The sequence below is a fragment of the Syngnathoides biaculeatus genome, chromosome 11, assembly GCF_019802595.1.
Source record: "Syngnathoides biaculeatus isolate LvHL_M chromosome 11, ASM1980259v1, whole genome shotgun sequence".
NCBI lineage: Eukaryota > Metazoa > Chordata > Actinopteri > Syngnathiformes > Syngnathidae > Syngnathoides > Syngnathoides biaculeatus.
This window is the reverse complement of record NC_084650.1, coordinates 29666602-29688071: the sequence shown is the minus strand read 5'-3', so window position 1 is coordinate 29688071 and position 21470 is coordinate 29666602. Positions and strand designations below refer to the sequence as shown.

At 41.8% G+C, this 21470-nt stretch overlaps 1 protein-coding gene across 1 annotated transcript in view; it reads left to right on the top strand.

The window, feature by feature from the left end:
- rab11fip5b (RAB11 family interacting protein 5b (class I)) overlaps window positions 1-20406 on the top strand; it is a 33330-nt gene extending 12924 nt beyond the window's left edge. Inside the window, exons 3-7 of the mRNA XM_061835864.1 lie at window positions 1153-1682; window positions 3319-3895; window positions 4313-6466; window positions 15413-15542; window positions 18913-20406. Coding sequence (XP_061691848.1) covers window positions 1153-1682; window positions 3319-3895; window positions 4313-6466; window positions 15413-15542; window positions 18913-19173 — 3652 coding nt within the window. The 3' untranslated portion in view covers window positions 19174-20406. The remainder of the gene's footprint in view (window positions 1-1152; window positions 1683-3318; window positions 3896-4312; window positions 6467-15412; window positions 15543-18912) is intronic.
- Window positions 20407-21470: the final 1064 nt, after the last annotated feature.

Here is a 21470-nt window from a genome sequence, read left to right as displayed (position 1 = left end):
TGTTCAGAGGTGAGAGAGTGAGTATATTGGTAGAAGGATGCTGAGGATGGAGCTCCCAGGCAAAAGAGCGAGAGGAAGACCAAAGAGAAGGTTTATGGATGTGGTGAGGGAAGACATGAGGGCAGTGGGGTTGGAGAGGAAGATGCAGGAGATGGCACGGAGACATGCCGAAAGGAAAAGAAGAAGATGACTTTTGTTTACCTAGTCCAAAAAAAGTCAGTAAAGAGAAACGTTGAACCTTGAAAAAAAAGCATGCTTGGTGTAGATTAGGGATCGCAACCGGTTACAAATAACTGGTTATAACCGGTTTTCAGTTTTTAAAAACCGAAACCGTAATCGGACTTTCGAAGTCGGTTACAATTTCCAATCATTTCTTCCGGTTCCGGTCCTCGACATTGCGCTATTTTTTCTACATCATTTCCACTTTTTTCAAGTTTCGCTGTTAAAGTAAAGAACATTCAGTTAAATCAAAGAAACATCAAACATGGCATCGAGGAAACGCTCGGTATACTTTCATGCCCTTTCTGAAAGTCTGAAAGAAGAATGTCAACATTAAAACATTTTTACAAAAAAAATAACCAAAATTTAACTTACACGAGTGCGTTGTTGAAAGCCACATTCAACAAGGTTGTTTGTCACTATTGTATACAAACTACCCCATTACCGCGGAGTACATTAACGATCGATGGTGTAGCGCCGGAGAAAAGGAGTCGGAGGCGGAGTGTCGGACACAGGAACAAAACTTGTTTTATTGGCAGACATCAAAACACTACTCGCATAACGGGGGGAACTCTGTGAACTTGTCACTCCAGAAGAGCAACAACAAAAACAGTCCGTGTGGAACCCCGCACCCCAACTCGAGGTCCCGCGGGTGAATTATGTAAACACCACTATGGTACCGGTTTTAAAACCGGTTAATCGTTTTTTTGTTACAGCTGTTCGGTTAAAACCAGTTATGAAAGTAAGCGTTTTTTTGCAATCCCCAGTGTAGATGAAGAAGCCCTTCAAACACTTTTAACCTCACAAATGAGGTTACTCGTAGCAGGTCTTCCCAGACAAGTAGAACCTGTTATAGTTATCATGCTATAAATGTGTCAGAGATGATGAAGATGAAGCACAAGTGTCATTGTGTCCTCTGTGTGATGACCCCAGGTGGTTCAAGCTAGATTCGAAGGCGGGACGGAAGGCCAAGGAGCGTGGCGAATTGCAGCTGACGGTGCAGTTCACCCGCAATAACATGACCGCCAGCATGTTCGACCTCACCGCCAAGGACGAGCGGCGCTCTGCTTTCGGGAAACTCAAGGATCGCGTCACAGGGAGAAAGCGCCCTGATGCGGAATCTTCCTCAGCCATTGTGCCGGGGCGCTATGCTGCTCTTTCGGTGACCCCGGGTCAGCCGTTGGACGACGAATGTGGGGGCGCCATCCATGACCAAGACACGGCAATAACAGAGGAAAAGAAGAGCAAGGTGAAAGATTTTTTCAAAGGGAAGCTGAGAAAGTCGCCCGACACCAGGTCATGCTCATCCCTGGCTTCCGATAGCAGCGCCTCCTCCATGGCGAGTGACACACTTGGCCCTCCTCCTGCTCTCGGCTTGCTCTCAGATCTCCCCAGCTCACCTGTCTATACCACCGTCACACGTGTTGACCCCCACTGTCGAGACAGAGATCTAACTAAAACAGGTAGTGTGTGCATTTTTCAATATACTAAGATGCAATTTACTTTACTTGACTGTCCCTTTAGAAATCTTAAAGATAACAACTCTGGAAGTATTTATAGCTCCAGTAACTAATTATATTAAATCTACTGTTCAGCAGAAGCCTATGCCAAATTATGGTTATTTTCACATTTTTCCACAAATTTATACTATTGGTCTCTCTCCACATCTATTATTGGTATCCATTTTTACCCATGTTAAAGTGTTAAAAATCGCTTGCGAACAAATCTTCAAACTTCATTGAATGCTTAACTGTCTGAGGAATGTTGTGATACTTAGCCTCTACCCCTCAATCTACAGAAGATATGTGGCCTTATAGTCAAGATTGAAAGTTTGGCTGTTTTTTTTTTATTTTTATTTTTTTAGACAATAATGAGTGAAAATTATTAGATACATTTGAATAACTGTTTTGTTAAACATGGATACCTGTAATGCTGTAGTGTAGGAGGTACTGGTCAGCCCCTTAGGTCAGTTGCATAGAGATTCATTTCTACCTCTTTAATTGCTTAATTGGCTCATCTCACGCACTAGTCACTAAGTCTCTAAGACTTTTGACTTCTGGTCTTGGGTTGACTTGGGCACTGACTCTGATCTGGATGGCTGACGCTGCTGACATGTCCGACTATTTGTGAGGGCTCTAAAATGCATCTAGGTTTCTCAACAGTGAACCTACAAAAAAATAAGAGGGCACATCCTTTACATCTGAGGAAAAAAATACCCACAACCTTGAAAGCAGACACATTACACCCATTATAGTCTTTCAAACTGGAGTGCCCTGAGAAAACCCACACAGGCATGGGAAGACTTCACACAGGCAAGGCCAGGATTTCAACCCTAGTCCTCAGAACTGTGAGGCTAACATCATAACCAGTTACGTGACTGTGCCACCTGCTGCTGTTTCTTTGTAAACTTATTCTTAATCAACTGGAACCTTGATTGGATGTATATTGTCTCTTAAGATATTAATGTGTTGTTTCATTATATAATCTAAGTCTCACAAACTAGCGTGCCCTACTAGCTTTAAAGATTAGCGACTTGCAGAGAAAGCAAAAACCACCAAACGAGCTTACATACTGTAATTCTGAAAACGTTTCTTGTTTTGCTGGACCTGTTAATTAATAAATGCTTCACGATTTAAACATTAGGCTATCAATAAAATGTGGGTTTTTTTAAAACTCAGGCTAGCATCATTCTCTTGAACCTATTAAAACCTTCAACATAGCTCAAGTGTTTAGAATTTGATTATCCATTTTACATGTTCACGTGTTTATGTCTAATATTTATCTTGTATTTTTGTGGGCTTGTACTGTAATTTGCAGTGGTTTAAAACTGAATGTATAATTTCAAGAGCTCTTTTATAAAATTATTGTTACAATCTGAATAATAAACCTGGTCAAAACAATCATTTTAAAAGCTATCACACCAAAGGATAATCGGGCAACCCTTTTTTAAGTTCATCACTTAAAACAATTACTTTCTTTTTCAAGATTTTTATGTCTTTTCATCTTGGTAGTTTTGTGCCACCCACTTGTCATTGTTTACATTAAATTCTCACCGATGTCCTTCATTGTTTTAAAAGACATTTGTTCTCCTCTTTACAGTGCTCACTAGTCAGCACGCCACAAAGATTCTGACACACAAGCGAGCCTTCAGCGATGAAGCCAGTAAGATCATGACATCGATCCCTCTAACAAAGCCCATCATGGAGTCCGTCAAAGGCCATCAGATCATGAGTCCGTCCAAGTCTTCAGTGTGCATAAATGGCAGCCATGTGTATGACTCTGAGCCTTCAATCCTGAAGAACGCTGGAGTCATGCCGTGCAAGTTGGTCTTGCAGAAATGCTCCCCACTGTCCCATTCCCTACAAAACCTCACCAAGCGAAGCGAGGACAAGGATTCCTTTGCAGAAGGGCGACGTTGGTCCTTTGATAAGATGAAAAATGGGGGAAAGGAGGAAGAGAAGGATGCTCAACCAGTTGAGGTAGAAGGTCAGCCTGAGGCTACAGAGAACTCTAGTTCTGAATCTTCTGACAAAGGGTGGAAGCTTAGAAAGACCTTATTCTCTGGAGGTAGGAGCGATTCTGCTCCAGTAAAGCCATATGGGATCCAGGCTCCTTCCATCTCTGAAGGGAGGCTCAGAGGCTGGTTCAGCAGCACAGACTCCAAGAACAAGCCAAGGTGAGTCAGTGGGGATGTCTGGTCTCCCATCATAACAATTATTGGAAACCTCCTCTGTTCACTTGTGGCCTTGAGTTGAACATAATTTGAAAAGAGGACTGAGCTCATTCGTCTTTCCATTTCACTATGATGATGCCACCCAATCACATCATAATTTTCACTTTTCACCTGCACCCATGTTATGAGTTAAGGCGTTTGTACATATTTTCTCCATGCTTGATTATTTTATAAGCTTTGCTTCTTTTGCATTTGGTTTCACTTCTAACTTAAACTACAGCAATTCTTATCATTTGGCGAATTTTGTGTTTAGAAAGTCACACCTTGTGAAATATCAGCTAATATTTTGATAATTGTTTATGTGAGAACCATGTTTGGAAAACAACTAAGAGGACCACTGTGCCCTCTTTTCCTCTGCAGGCGGAAAGTGTCTCCTAAGCTAGAAAGCACCACGGCTAGATCCCCCCCACTTCCTTGCCCCTCTGTAGGCAGTCACTGTTCCTCCTCCTCTGTTTCCCTCCCCGTTGAACAGAATCACACTCATCCAATCACCCCGCCATCAACCCCCATCTCCCCGTCTAATCCCTTCTTTGAGGAGCTGCAGGGGTCCCTTCCTTGTGCACCTAGCTCCTCAAGCTTTCTGTACACTTCTCAGCACTCCGGCCAGGACATACCCAGTCCCATTCAAAACGCTATACCCTCCATCAAGAGGGAGCGTCCTAAGCCTGTCGCTAGGCGGATATCGCTCCCGGAGTTTCCCAACTGCTCAAGAGATTGTCCAATGTTGGTGAGTGTACAGGACTGGGAAGACTCATTTGACATGTTTGCTTCAAACAGACTCAACTCACCCAAAGGAAATACCTCTCAGATGCAACAGGAATCTACTCTAGAGTCCACTAAGAGGTGTACTTATCTGGCAGAAAACTTACATGCAGATTATCATGTACAAGAGCAACAAAGATACCAAAAGGAGCCTCCACCATTACCTCCAAGGAGACCAATAAAAACGTCAGTGAATGAGATATACTCTGATGGTTGGCTCCACAGAGGCCAAGAGCTGGCAGTCCACAAAGAAGCCTATCTACTGTCTCAAACTGGAGTGGCCTCACTGCAGCATGGAAGAGAGCCAGAGTTTAAAAGACCGACTTCAAGTGTATCATCAGACAGCGAGACTTCAAATTCCCTCAATGACAACTCTCAGCTTTATGGAATCATCCCTTCCCTGGGATTTATGTCCAAAGAGACGCTCAAAAAGTATGAACCCTTGGAAGACACAACTGACTTCTGGGGGGGCATGCTATTTGAACAAGACTTGTATGGGCGAATTTTCAAGGGAAATGTTAGCCAAACAACTTTACATATAGGGAACAGCACAGGGATCAGGAATATTCTAAATTGTGAGACTTCCGTTGCTGACCATTTGAAGAAGTCACCTAATTCACTCTTAGTTTCAGAATTAAAGACTGTTGGGACGCCCCCTCCAGTAGAGTCTAGAGTATCTTCTATCATAAGTCAAACTCCATGCATCAACAAAAATGGGACTTACTTGAAAAACCTACGTGATCTAAACATGAATGTTAGGAATTCGGATTTTGAATTTATAGATTCAGATGGATCTTCTCAAACAAAGGCAGTTGAAGATGCCAAAGGTCTCAGCAGCTCAAGTTGGATCGGTCCACAGTTGTCACAAGATTCCACAGCAGCTCTTAACCACACATTAGCTACACATGCTGACACCTTAAAAAACACCAACATACCCAAAAGTGACTCATCTTTGGAAAGAATCACAGTATCTAGTAAAATGTGCAAAGTCTCTCCAGTTTTCCAGGACTTTCCACTTGAGATCAACAAGAGTAAAATCGGTGAAACCCAGGAGCAACCTGAGGCCCATCAGGAGTCCAGTGATGATAAAACAGAAATGGACTGTAAGGACTCTAATGATAATGGGAGCCCTCAAGCTGTGAAAGAATTGTTTCCACGGGTGGTCAGTGCACGTGTTAGACCCAAAGCAATTCCAAGAGTGGACAGCAGTGACAATGCAAGCAGAACTGATCTTGGTCAACAATCTTCACTCATGAATGAAGGTCCGTCATCATATCAACCTACTAGCTCAGCTCCATCTCCCAATCTGGCATTGGATAGCAATGATGATAAAGTCTCGAACTGTCATTGCAATTTAAACGATAGGCCTCTAGTACCTTCGAATGATGACTCAGCACTTCTATTAGGGGATTGTGTGACCGAAAACCCCTCTGAGATTACTTTTGAAGTTCTTCATGCCAAAGTTGCCCCTCATTTGAGAAATCCTCCAAAGTCAGAGCAGGGTTGTACTTCCCCAACTGATACTCTTGGTAATATCCCTCTTTCCCCTGCTTGTTGCACCTCCACACCCTCCTCAAGCACAAATATGCATGGCAGTGGAACCAGTAGGTCTCTGATTGTGGCACCCTACTCAACCTCCTCCTGCACTCCAGACACTACCTCCACCACTGATCAGCTCCCCTTCGATGCACTGCACTCACTTTTGACTGAGAAGAAATGGCCAGCTTGCAACCTGCCCCACCAGGAGAGCAGGTGAGAGTCCTCACACTAGGAAATGCACTCAACTCTTCCCCATGTGTAAGCAGGCACTTACCCAAGACAATGACCATTCAAAACACGGAAAGTTTTTTTTTTTTTAAAATCACTTTTTCTCCCTCACTGTTTGCCTCGCTGCCTTGTTTGTTGCTAAATGTAATCATGTTGTTTTAAGTTCTGCTGGTCATTTCATTGTTTTCACTCCCTTTGGCTGCAATTACACTGTAGGTCTAAATGTCCAGTCGCTATAGCCAATTTATTTTGATATTGTTGATATTTTTACATTTACATTTAAAGGAACCATAATCAATATCGCTTTTGCTTGCATTCATTGAAAACCAGTACCACTATGCCTACGGAAATGGTAGCTTATGCAAATACTAGCCATACTGTGTTGTGGATAATACCAATAGCTCGTAACCTTCTTGGAAGTACTGCACTGAACACTGCAAGTTTCATAGGTGCATTCACGAAACCCTTTTGTAATTGGAAAAATTAAATATTCATTTCAAATTCAAAACACATATATTTTACCCGTGCACAAAACTACCCAGTATCAACTGCACACAAACTAACTGTTTAATGAACAAAACTAACAAAACATGAATTTAACACAGAAAATATAACTATTTAATTCAATGATAGTTTTATGTACATTTTAATTAGTAAATGTATCTGAATTTTGCTGTTGCCCTTCACCTTGGTAAGTGCAACGCTATTCATTTTCATAACTTAGTCTGTTCCATTTCTTTGTTTTTGTGTTTACCGTCTTCAAAAAGGGTACTTTGCTAAGATAGGTCCAGTCTGAATTTGCCCATATTTGGAAGTGATTGCTTAAGATCATATGGTCAAAACATCACAGCACATTCCATCATTGTGGATGGCAGGAAAAACAAAATGAGCTTGCTTGCACATTTTGCTGCATTCGTTTGCAGTCTATGTCAAATATACAGTGCCCTCCGTAATTATTGGCACCAATGCTTAAGATGTGTTTTTTAGCTTCTAATACATTTTTTTCTTCTAAATAATATGGGACCTTAATGGAAAAAAAAAAGAGAAAAATCCAACCTTCAATACAAGTGCATTTATTCAGTGGGGAAAAAAATCCCACATAAAGAAATAATTATTTGACATCAAATAATGTGTGTCACAATTATTAGCACCCCTGGTGTTAATACTTTATACAACCCCCTTTTGCCAACAAAACAGCACCTAATCTTCTCCTATAATGTTTCAAAAGATGGGAAAAGACAGAAAGAGGGCTCTTCAGCCATTCCTCTTTGCAGAATCTCTATAAATCATCCAGAGACCTGGGTCCTCTCCTCTTCAGCTCACTCCACAGGTTTTCAATGGGGTTGAGGTCTGGGGACTGAGATGGCCATGGGAGAAGCTTGATTTTGTTACTGGTGAACCATTTCTGTGTAGATTTGGCCATATGTTTAGGGTCAATGTCTTGCTGAAAGACTCAGTGACGACTCATCTTCAGCTTTCAGGCAGAGGGCAACAAATTTTGATTTAAAATGTCCTGGTATTTCAAAGCATTCATGATGCCATGCACCCTAACAAGTTTCGCAGGGCCTTTGGAAGTGAAACAGCCCCACAGCATCACTGACCCACCCCCATACTTCACAGTGGGTATGAGGTGCTTTTCAGCATGCACATCTTTTGTGGTACGCCAGACCCACTTAGAGTGTTTGTTGCCAAAAAGCTCAATCTTCGTCTCATCTGACCAAAGCACACGGTCCCAGTTGAAGCCCCAATGCCGCTTGGCGAACTCCAGACGTTTGCGTTTATGATTTGAGTGAGGAAAGGTTTTCTCCGTGCATGCCTCCCAAACAGCTTGTTGGCATACAGAGAGCGCCTGATGGTTGATTTGGATACTTTGTGACCCCAGGATGCTACCATTTGTTGTAATTCTGTAACAGTGAGCTTTGGAGATTTTTTTCATTCCTCTTACCATCTTCTTCACTGTGCGTGGTGGCAAAATAAACATGGGTCCTCGTCCAGGCTTGTTTACCACTGTTCCAGTTGTTTTGAACTTCTTAATTATTCCTCTCACAGTGGATATGGGCAGCTGCAGTTGAGTGGCAATCTTCTTGTAACCTCCGTCTGACCTGTGAAGGTCGACGCAGATCAGCCTCACTTGTATGCTGTGTTCCTTTCTCTTTCCCATGTTTAAGAGTGGATAAGAGAATTGGCCTCTGTGTCATGTCATATTTATACCCCAGGGAAACAGGAAGTGAGGAATTACTAATTAAATCTTCCTACATACTCTGGTAAACATTGTAAACTACTGTAGAAATGACAGAAATGGTTCAATTACGTTTATTTCCTGGGAATTGTAAAGAGAGCCAGTAATTGTGGAACAGGTGATTTAATGAAAAATAATTATTTTTTAGTCAGGGATTTTTTTTTTCTTTCAACAATTCATTTGAGTTGAAGGTTACATTTTCCTAAAATTTTCAGTGTGACAGTATTCTTCTGCAATAAACACTGAATTTATTTTAAGGCTTTTAACATATCTTAACCGGCGGTGCCAATAATTATGGAGGGCACAGTATATATATATATATATATATATATATATATATATATATATATATATTATATATATATATATATATACACACACACACACACACACACACATTTAATATTTTTGAGGGCTCTTTTTTCAACTGTATAATATTACCACAAGCTTTGAAATTGGGGAGCTCATATTTTCAATATTCATGCATTGCTTTTTATGGGACTGTTGCCCCAACTACCTTGGCTGCCACATAGGCATGTCGCTTAGCTGGGCTCTTGCAGCGCGCTGGCTCTCTATTCATATCTGAGGTTAGCATTCTGGAATCGCTTCATCAACCACTATCCTATTAGACGCACTGTCTGATGCCACAGCCACAGTGCCACATCATCGTGCACTCGCAGTACAGACACATTGGGTAGGTTTGTCGGTTGACTGACAACTTTAAATTTAGTATGACTGTGAGTGCAAATGGTTGTTTGGTGATACAACTTGTATGTTTTTGTCAAAAACGTCTTTGCACACTTGCCCATTTAATCTTCATTCAATTCAGCCCCAAACCATCATGTTCCTACTTCTGAACTTGACTGATGTTATGATGTCTTTAGGGTAGTGTGCAGTGCCATTTTTTTATCCAAACATGGTGTGCTTCATGGAATACAAAGAGTTCAATTTTGTCTTCATCGGACCAGACTATATTCTCACACTACTCACCTGGCTTGTTCAAATGTTGTAAACCAAATTTTAAATGAGCTTTAATGTGCCTTTTTTCCAATAGTGGAGTCTTGATTGGTGAGCGTGCATATAGGCCATGGCGTCCATAGAGTCCATTCAACACTTTTCATTTTGACCAAATTACATACGTGCTAATTCCAGGTCTTTTTGAAGGACTCCGTAGGTTTTCCTTGTCTCTTGGACACTTCTGATTATTTTTTGCACAACTCTGTCAGGAATCATGCAAGGAGCACCCGAATAAGGCAAATTCATGATGGTATGATTGACTTTTCACTTACGTATTATGCCCCCAACCATGCTCACTGGAACATTCCGGAGCTTCGATATGTGCCTGTAACCAATGCCATGGGTATGTTTTGCAACAATTAGTTTGGCATGGTCTTGAGACAGCTCTTTCCTCTTACACAATAGGAAATGTGTCTGGACTCACACATTGAGACCTTTTTATAGGCCATCATGTATGACTGGTGGCATGGTGGATCAGCTTATAAAGTGTTGGCCTCACAGTTCTGAGAACCCAAGTTCGATCCCGGCCCCACCTTTGTGGAGTTTGCATGTTCTCCCGTGCCTGCGTGGGTTTTCTCCGGGAACTCCGGTTTCCTCCCACATCCCAAAAACATGCACCATTAATTGGATACTCTAAGTTGCCCCTACGTGTGATTGTGGGTGCGGCTGTTTGTCTCTATGTGCCCTGTGATTGGCTGGCAACCAGTTCAGCGTGTACCCTGCCCCCTGCCCATTGACAGCAGGGGTAGAATCCAGCACTCCTCGCGACCCTTGTGAGGATAAGCGGCTAAGAAATTGGATGGATGGATGGATGGATGGATGGGTGGATGGATGGATGGATCATTTAGGACTGAACTAGCTGATATTCATTTGCACTGACAAGCCGCTGATTTGCTGTTTGGTTATTCATTTGATGTAGACGTTGTCTTGGCTTTGTTCACCATTTTTCACCTCACTTCCTTAATATGTCCAATGCTTTTTACCTTTCATTTCACATTGTTGGACACAACTCAATTTCTGCATCCATTTGTTCTACTTTCTTTGTGTGTATGGATTACCTGAGATGTTCTCAATATCTGGTGAAATTTTCATGTCATTGACACCTTTGGAATTATATTTGAGAAATATGGTGAAGTGTTAAATACTTATTTCACCTGCTGTATCCCAACTTGACAACAAAGTTTAAAAGACAGGCACTTTAGGTAGTGTTAATGGATTTTTTAGCATGGTATATTTGCGAGAGCTTTGCAAAGACAAAATGAAGTTTGAATTGACGGAATTTGAAGTATACTTGGAAGACAAACAAACATTACTGAATGACAGAAAAAAGATCTACCACTGAAAAAATTTGGGGGAAGCCAACAACTACAAACAGCCATGTTTTGTTTCATCCCAAGTGCCGATCCTGTGTAACTTAACACTTAAAACTTGGGATAGCATGGCCAAAAAGCTGCTCTGGTAGAGGTCAGCACCAATTGTCACAATGTGATGGAATCCCAGAAGCAAGGAAGTGCAGATTTGAACAATCTATCACATCCAGAAGAGGGACGTGAATGAAATCACTAAAATGCCTAAATTAACTGAGCACAAATGTTTGTTGATAAATGACAGCATTTTTTTTTTTTTTTTTACCAGTTCCCGTAAAAATAGGAGTACTGAGTAGTATAGGAAGCAATTAGCTCTCATTATTTACTTGGTCAGTGTCATATGACTTATCTGTCTGAGTTTATTTTAAATTTTTCTCACCTGAAAGCAACATTTTGGAATAAGAGTAACATTTTTTGGAATATGTTGGACCCCATTGAATTAAAGTTCATTTTTGGTGTTCAGATATTTTCTTCAAATGAGTGGTAGTTTTCATGATTCCACCAGACTGTGTTTGTTGAGATTTCTAATCCTCCCCCCCAAGTGGCGAACATTGTCGGCTGATTATTTTAAAGTTCTTCCATCGCTGAAACAACTGAGTTTTGAACTCGAGATAGTCATAGCAAGAACCCAATTTATTTAAAATAGGAAATAAGATGGCATCTGCGTTCAAAAGTAAATGTGGTTCTGATATAAATACATGATACACCAGAGTGCTGTAGTACCCTGACTAACTGACGTTACTGCAAATTAGCAATCCTGGCAAGGTTGATGATCCCATCTAAGGCAATTCATGGGCATTAACGTAAAGAAGACATCTTTTCCATTCGGCTTGTCCCGTTAGGGGTCGCCACAGCGTGTCATCTTTTGCCATCTTAGCCTATCTCCTGCATCTTCCTCTCTAACCACAAACGCCCTCATGTCTTCCCTCACCACATCCATAAACCTTCTCTTTGGTCTTCCTCTCGCTCTTTTGCCTGGGAGCTCCATCCTCAGCATCCTTCTACCAATATACTCACTCTCTCGCCTCTGAACATGTCCAAACCATCGAAGTCTGCTCTCTCGAATCTTGTCTCCAAAACATCCAGCTTTGGCTGTCCCTCTAATGAGCTCATTTCTAATCCTATCCAACCTGCTCACTCCGAGCGAGAAGCTCAACATCTTCATTTCTGCCACCTCCAGTTCAGATTCCTGTTGTTTCTTCAGTGCCACTGTCTCTAATCCGTACATCATGGCCGGCCTCACCACTGTTTTATAAACTTTGCCATTCATCCGAGCAGAGACTCTTCTGTCACATAACACACCAGACACCTTTCGACAGCTGTTCCAACCTGCTTGGACCTGTTTCTTCACTTCCTGACCACACTCTCCATTGCTCTGTATTGTTGACCCCAAGTATTTGAAGTCGTCCACCCTCGCTATCTCTTCTCCCTGTAGCGTCACTCTTCCCCCTCTACTTTTCTCATTCACGCACATATATTCTGTTTTACTTCGGCTAATCTTCATTCCTCTCCTTTCCAGTGCATGTCTCCATCTTTCCAATTGTTCCTGAGCATGCTCCCTGCTTTCACTGCATATGACAATATCATCTGCGAACATCATGGTCCAAGGGGATTCCAGTCTAACCTCATCTGTCAGCCTATCCATTACCACTGCAAACAGGAAGGGGCTCAGAGCTGATCCCTGATGCAGTCCCACCTCCACCTTAAATTCCTCTGTCACACCTAAGGCACACCTCACCATTGTTCTGCTGCCATCATACATGTCCTGTACTATTTTAACATACTTCTCTGCCACACCAGACTTACGCATGCAGTACCACAGTTCCTCTCTTGGTACTCTGTCATAGGCTTTCTCTAGATCCACAAAGACACAATGTAGCTCCTTCTGACCTTCTCTGTACTTTTCCACGAGCATCCTCAAGGCAAATAATGCATCTGTGGTACTCTTTCTAGGCATGCAACCATACTGTTGCTCGCAGATACTTACTTCTGTCCTGAGTCTAGCCTCCACTACTCTTTCCCATAACTTCATTGTGTGGCTCATCAACTTTATTCCTCTATAGTTCCCACAGCTCTGAACATCCCCTTTGTTCTTAAAAATGGGAACTAGAACACTTTTCCTCCATTCTTCAGGCATCTTTTCGCCCGCTAGTATTCTGTTGAATAAGTTGGTCAAAAACTCCACAGCCATCTCTCCATACCTCTACCGGTATGTCATCAGGACCAACTGCCTTCCCATTTTTCATCCTTTGTAATGCCTTTCTGACTTCCCCCTTAGTAATCATTTCCACTTCCTGGTCCTTCACTCTTGCCTCTTCAACTCTTCCTTCTCTCTCATTTTCTTCATTCATCAACTTCTCAAAGTATTCTTTCCATCTATTTAGCACACTACCGGCACCAGTCAACACATTTCCATCTCTATCCTTAATCACCCTAACCTTCTGCACATCCTTCCCATCTCTATCCCTCTGTCTGGCCAACCTGTAGAGATCCTTTTCTCCTTCTTTCGTGTCCAACCTGGTGTACATGTCTTCATATGCCTCTTGTTTAGCCTTTGGCACCTCTACCTTTGCCCTATGTCGCATCTCGATGTACTCCTTTCGCCTCTCCTCAGTCCTCTCAGTATCCCACTTCTTCGCTAATCTCTTTCCTTGTATGACTCCTTGTATTTTGGGGTTCCACCACCAAGTCTCCTTCTCCCCTTTCCTACCAGATGACACACCAAGTACTCTCCTGCCTGTCTCTCTGATCACCTTGGCTGTCGTCGTCCAGTCTTCCGGGAGCTTCGGTTGTCCATCGAGAGCCTGTCTCACCTCTTTCCGGAAGGCCGCACAACATTCTTCCTTTCTCAGCTTCCACCGCATGGTTCTCTGCTCTACCTTTGTCTTCTTAATCTTCCTACCCACCACCAGAGTCATCGTACACACTACCATCCTATGCTGTCGAGCTACACTCTCCCCTACCACTACTTTACAGTCAGTAACCTCCTTCAGATTACATCGTCTGCACAAAATATAATCTACCTGCGTGGTTCTACCACCGCTCTTGTAGGTCACTATATGTTCCTCCCTCTTTTGGAAATAAGTGTTCACTACAGCCATCTCCATCCTTTTTGCAAAGTCCACCACCATCTGCCCTTCAAAGTTCCTTTCCTGGATGCCGTACTTACCCATCACTTCTTCATCGCCCCTGTTTCCTTTACCAATATGTCCATTACAATCTGCACCAATCACAACTCTCTCGCTGTCTGGGATGCTCAGAACTACTTCATCTAGTTCCTTCCAGAATTTCTCTTTCAACTCTAGGTCACATCCTACCTGTGGTGCATAGCCGCTAACCACATTATACATAACACCCTCAATTTCAAATTTTAGTCTCATCACTCGATCTGATACTCTTTTCACCTCCAAGACATTCTTAGCCAGCTCTTCCTTTAAAATAACCCCTACTCCATTTCTCTTCCCATCTACTCCGTGGTAGAATAATTTAAACCCTGCTCCTAAACTTCTAGCCTTACTACCTTTCCACCTGCTCTCTTGGATGCACAGAATATCAACCTTTCTCCTAATCATCATGTCAACCAACTCCTGAGCTTTTCCTGTCATAGTCCCAACATTCAAAGTCCCTACACTCAGTTGTAGGCTCTGTGCATTCCTCTTTTTCTTCTGACGCTGGATCCGGTTTCCTCCTCTTCTTTGTCTTCGACCCACAGTAGCTGAATTTCCACCGACGCCATGCAGGTTAGCAGTGCCGGGGGGCGGGCGTTGTTAACCCGGGCCACGACCGATCCGGTATGGGATTCTTTAGATGAACGCTCATATTTGTTTGGCACAGTTTTTACGCCGGATGCCCTTCCTGACGCAACCCTCTGCATTTATCCGGGCTTGGGACCGGCCTACAGATTGTACTGGTTTGTGCCCCCATAGGGCTGCATTTACGTAAAGAAGACATAATTTGCTTATATCTTAAAAACATTTTCACAAGGTTTATCTATTTTTTACAACACCAAAGCATGTTTTGTCAATATTTAACATTTTAAGTCAGCAATGTCAAAAAACAAACAAAAAAAATACATAAGAAAGTTTACTCCCAGTTCCCATGTCATAATACTATGACGTTGTACAACTTGTTTGCAGCACAATGTACCGACATGCTTGTTCTTTTGGTTTGCTTGCCATCCACACACATGGAATACGGTGATAAATATGACCCGCCTAGCATATTATCGTTGGCATGCAGCTCAAAAAGGGCTTTTCGTATCTACCTATTCATATCTATACAGTATTTCTGAACTCTTTCTCCTTGCAGACCACACCTAGTGAAACCTTTAAACCAATCAGAGAAGAAGGAGAGCCGTTCAGTTCTTGAGAAACTCAAGTCCACCATAAGCCCAGGACGCACAGCCCAACAGGTGGCAGCTGGACCAGGGAAAATTCAGGTGAGCTGATGTCAGAAAAAAACAACTATCAAAACTATATGACACTATAGTCAACTCAATAGATGAAAATTTTATTTCTGCTATATCTGATGCGAGCACCTATATATGTCTTAATGTACCTGCAAATTTAGGGTTGCCATCTTTCACTAATGAAAATAAGGGACACTCACCACCGAATCTTGGGGCCATGCCCCCTCAGGCCCCGACCCCTGTGGGACGTGGCGCCCACATCAGTGTTATATGAATGAATGTGGTTGGATGTATGGTGCTGGTCGCAGGGGCCGTAGCCACAGAATGGCAGCCATGCTTCCATCAGACTGTCGCACAGCAGCTGTGACTCCACAAGTAACTTTTCACCACCAGGGTATGACTGGAGAGTGAATAAATAATCTACGATTCGCTGGCAGCCAGTTCAGGGTGTACTTCCCCTCCACTTGTGAGCATAAGCAGCTCAGAAAAGGGATGGATGAATAAATAATGCATGCAAGTGTAAAGCATCTGTGAGTGCCTTGAGAAGCAGTAAAAAAAGCGTAATGCATTGTTATTAGATTTTTATTTGCGTCATTGTTTTTACCAAAGAGGTGGTCAAGAAAGGAATTAGTCTCACTTAAAGCTTGCAATGCTTTCTTACGTACACATTTGTTCTTATGCAATTTTGTTGCATATAAAATGTTATTATATATGCTACATAAATCCTTTATTACATGCCTTCCTTTTTAATTTTAAATGTCCATGGGTATGAATGTGAGTACAAATGGTTGTTTGTTTATATGTGCCCTACGATTGGCTGGCGACCAGTTCAGTTTCTACCTCCCCTCTTGCCCGAAGATGGCTGGGATAAGCTCTAGCATTCCATTGACCCTTGTGAGGAGAAGCAGAACAGAAGGTGAATGAATGAAAATGAAGTGGGGAAAAAAGTACCAAATACAACTTCATAATCATTGAAGATACCCAATGAGATACACCATCTACCAGAGCACAGTTGAACTCCACTTCTTTTGCAGTCAGGACATCTTTGACCACTGCATCTGCCTTTGCTCCCCCTGTACAGTTAGCACTGTTGTAGCTGAGGTTGTGTTTGACTGTGTAGTACGCTTCTCTTCCTTCAGGTTGCTATTTTTTTTTCCGTGTTAAACAGTACTCTTCATTCAAAAAAAAAAAATCCACATCACATCTAGATTTTAGGTTGTGGCTAATGACACAGATTACATATTTAATATAGACATTTCAATATTAAACATCAGTGGTATTTCTAGGAGTTAACAGTCAGTAGTATGTATTTACCCCTGAGGGTTTGTACGTATATTGTATAATTATAAATAAAATTTTACTAGTAGTCCTCCATGCAGTATAGGAGCATTAAACATCCAGTCGTGGTTTTGTCCTTACATAGTTACCCTTGAGAAATTATGACAGTATTTGAAATTTTCCAGTTCATGGAAAGAGCATTTTTTTCTCTTAAAAGTTGTGAACTTAGTCTTTAATGCCTGTTTCCCAAATCTAATAGTGTCTATGTTTGTATATAATATAACATAATTTATGTACAGTACATTCACGACAGCTATGACGTTTTTGAAGAAAACCCCAGCTCGTTAATACGAATGAATATCAGCTGTTTCAGGCCTAATTGATAACAGATCTGCCACATCCAACAATACCCCAAATATCGCAGCGACGAACCAACGCTACCTATTGTTTAAATGGCTAGATCTGGATCTCTAAATAAAAACATAATTTTAAAAAATCCCTCCTGTTTATTAAGTTAAAAATATAATGAGCATATATGAAGAAAGAAAGATTCATCCATACATTATCCAAGCCACATATCCTCACAAGGGTCACGGGAGAGCCGGAGCTTATCCCAGCTAGCTTCGGGCAAAAGGCGGATTACCCCTTGAACTGGTTGCCAGTCAGTCACAGGGCAGATATCGACACCAGCCTGCTGAGCGAGAATTGATCCCAAGCTGCCTGCACCAAAGTCAGGCGTGTGTACCAGTACACCATCAGTGACTCACAAGAGAGGTCCACTGGATATAAAATATTTTAGTATATGATCATAGTATTTTAGTTGAGGGCTGCTGCTGCTGGAATGCACATAAAAATTACAGCTCATTTCAAAGAGTCATAGCGTCGTTTGATGCCCAGACAGTCAAATCATTAGCGTGTCATTGTAAATAAATCACAGGAAGCCTTTCGGTCTGCTCACTAATGCCTTAGTTAGCATTTATTAATACTTTAATTCTCCAATCAATACACTGTGGGACATGAGCCCAATTTTTTTTTCCTTCTCCACTTGTCCTCGTCAGGGTTGGGAATGGGGAGGTTCCAATCCCCACTGACTATGTGCCAATCAATTGCAGAGCACATACTGTATAATTCATTCCTAAGGACAATTGAGAATCTTCAAATAACTGAACATGCATGTTTTGGGAACGTGGAAGGGAATGTGAGTACCCCGAAGAAAACACTCAAACAAGAGGAGAACATGCAAACGCGACACAGGAGTAGCTAAAATGAAATTTGAACAAAGAACCTCTCATCTGTGAGGCAGATGTACTCACCACTTGTCACCATGCTGCACATATCTAAAACTTGCAATGCCTATATGTCCAACTGAGGAACAGTATTCAGTGTATTCAGTATATTACAGTGGTGCATCAACATACAAGTGACCCGATTTCCATTTTTTTTTCAAGATATGACCCATCGGCTGCATTTTTTTTTTCCTTTGACTTATATGCAAAAATTGGAGATACAAGCACTGGTGGCACTGGATGCAACACAGCTCATTTCACAACAAGCAGAAATGGGACATTTTAAACCTCCATCCATTTTCTTAGCCGCTTATCCTCACAAGGGTTGCGGGAGCGCTGGAGCCTATCCCAGCTGTCAATGGGCACGAACCGGGGTACACTCTGAACTGGTTGCCAGCCAATTGAAGGGCACATCGAGACAAACAACCGCACTCATAATCACACATAGGGGCAATTTTGAGTCTCCAATTAATGTTTAATGTTTTTGGGATGTGGGAGGAAACCGGAGTGCCCGGAGAAAACCCACGCAGGCACGGGGAGAAGATGCAAACTTGACACAGGTGGGCCGGGATCGAACCCAGGTCCTCAGAACTTTAAGGCCAATGCTTTCCAGCTGCGTCACCGTGCTGCCACATTTCAAACAAATTTACAAAAAAGAGGCTTCACGCAGTTTAATTTAATTCTCAGTTAAAGTTTACTTTCAAACTATACCAAACAGCAAATAAAATGCCAGGTTGTTTACCAGGATAACATCAGGGGTACATCAGCCTTAGAGTCAATGCTTGAAGGTCAAAAGCATTTTGACAGGTCTTCCTCTTTTGTGTCTTCCCCCACAGGAGCCCGCAGATGACAGGTCTGCACTGTACGAGCACCTGACGAACATGGAGCTCATCTCCTTGCTGCTGCAGCAGGACATGGACATGAACAAGCAGCAGGCGGCGTCCGAGTGTCAGCAAGCGCAGCTGGACAAATGCGAGGCAGAGCTGAAGAAGGTGAAGGCGCAGGTCCGCGACTTGGAGGACTACATCGACAACCTGCTGCTGCGCATCATGGAGCAGACGCCCACGCTGCTGCAGGTGCGCTCCAGACACAAGTGATCCTCGGAAGAAGTCTTACCACGTGTGAATGTCAGTTTTAGGATTTTGTAGGCAGAGACATGCATTAGGTCTTCCAATGAGTATGATTTACCTGTTTACACAATGTTATTACATGCATGCAGTCAATAATGACAGGGAAAAAAAAAAAAAGAATATGACCAAAAGTTACCGATTTTTTTGCCAAGTTGCGCTAAGTAGGCTGTTGTCACATTAAAATTCTAATGTAGCATTTTCATGTAAAATAATGTAAGAATTGATATAACAATAATATAAAATTGTATATTATTTATATTATGTGTTATTATTATTTGCAGCACTTGGTTCCATATAAATAAAGTTGAGTTGTAAATGCAAATTAAGTACCGATTTTACAATACTGTGCGTTTAAAGAAATATGGATTGTTTTCAAAAAGTAGATGCCATGGAAAATACAATGTAGACAAATTAAAACAAAATTACAAATAAAAATGATCGTATATACATATTTCCATCACCTCTGGATATTTCACTGGATTAAAAAAATGTTTGAAATGGGACACCGTGTTCCTTAGCTGCTGTGTTCCATTTGTTAGATAAACAAACACAAGTGTTCTTACAGTAATGTTCTTTCACGTTACCATAAGAATAAAACAACTAAAAAGCAAGCACGCCAGTGAAGTTATTTTTCCGTTCAAGTCTGTTGTCATGTATAAAGCATTGGATTCTCGAAGCTTCCTGCAGAGCGTCACCGATCGCACTGTTACCTAAGAATAAAGTGTGACTCTTCCCATCGTGTGGCCTCAGTGTTGAAATGTGCAATTCAAGCCTTATGTGAAGCTATCCTTTTGACCACTAGAGGGAGCGCTCATTACATCATCCCCAACCGACCAATGTCAGCACTTGGAACATTAAAAGATACTTGTACTTTCAACTCAATCAGCTCAAGTGCATCTCAGTTCTTTGGAATAGCATGGAAATCTTAAAGACCCTGTCAAGTAATTTCCTTGTATTTTTTTTCTCCACATACATTAAATATGTACAAAGACTGAACAATTTAGAACTGAACTGCTGAGATATAGCGTAAAACTTTCACCTACTCAGCTGTCTGTTTTTTTTTTTTAGGTTAAGGGATAAAACGGGCACGCTGACGCAACCAGGGCTCAGTGTGAGCAGCCCCTCCCCACTATATCGTATCTCGTGTAGTGCACGGAGTGACGCCGTGGTAACAAACACACTTCACATTTTGTGCGCTACACTAATTCAATGTTATACAGAATCGATTCACAACAGAATTGTAGGATTTTTTTTAATCTCAATAAATTACAATATTCCATATCCATCCATTTTCTACATTGCTTATCCTCAGTAGGGTTGCGGGCGTGCTGGAGCCTATACCGGCTAACTTCGGGCAAGAGGCGGGGTACACACTGAACTGGTTGCCAGCTAATCGCATGGCAGAACATTATATAATAACAATTAGAACGATTACAATGGCAATTAGCACATTTGCCTCACTGTGGTGATGTCCCTGGTTAGAATCTCCCCTCTGGCCTTCCCTTGTGGGGTTTGCATTTCCTTTTTTTTTTCTCTCTCTCTCGGTGCTCCGGTTTCCTCCCACATTCCATAAAGGTGCATGTTGGGTTGATTGAAGACTCCAAATTGGCAGTAGGTGCGAATGTGAGTGTGGGAAAGATCCGAGGTCAGCCACAACCCGAATGAGAACAAGCGCAGTCGAACTGGAGTAAAAAAATGTGATCACTGTGTACTTGATCTGCAAGGAAAACTTTGTCGCTACCTCCCTAGACAAGGGCTACTCTTTGTATTCTTTATATTGTAGTATGAAATTTCAAAAAAAGGATGTGTAGCTCTGATCACAAATTCCAAGAAGCAACTAAGGGCTGGATTATTTTATCTAGCATTGAAAAAGCTAGCAAGCAAGATGGCATGCTGTCTACAATTACTGTTTTTGATAAATAAAATGTGCATTACGTAAAATGTGTGGTTTATTATAACGTAGTCGTGAATTAATTCATTTCTTAAATAATTGAAATGCGCTAGATTTTAGTTTCTCAGCACACCGTTTTCTCCAATATTATTTACAATTTTCTTTTTTATTGTTTCGCTCAACATGAATGTGAATTAATTTCATTTGGTGCACCTGCCAGCAGTACTATCTATCCGGGCAAACTATTCATTTATTTATTTATTTTATTTATTTATTTATTTAAGTGCAGCACGATTGATCGTTCCAGTCACGTAACAGCATAGTGGCTGTCATTGATCATTTTGGATGTTTTGGATGTGGACTCACGCTCTGT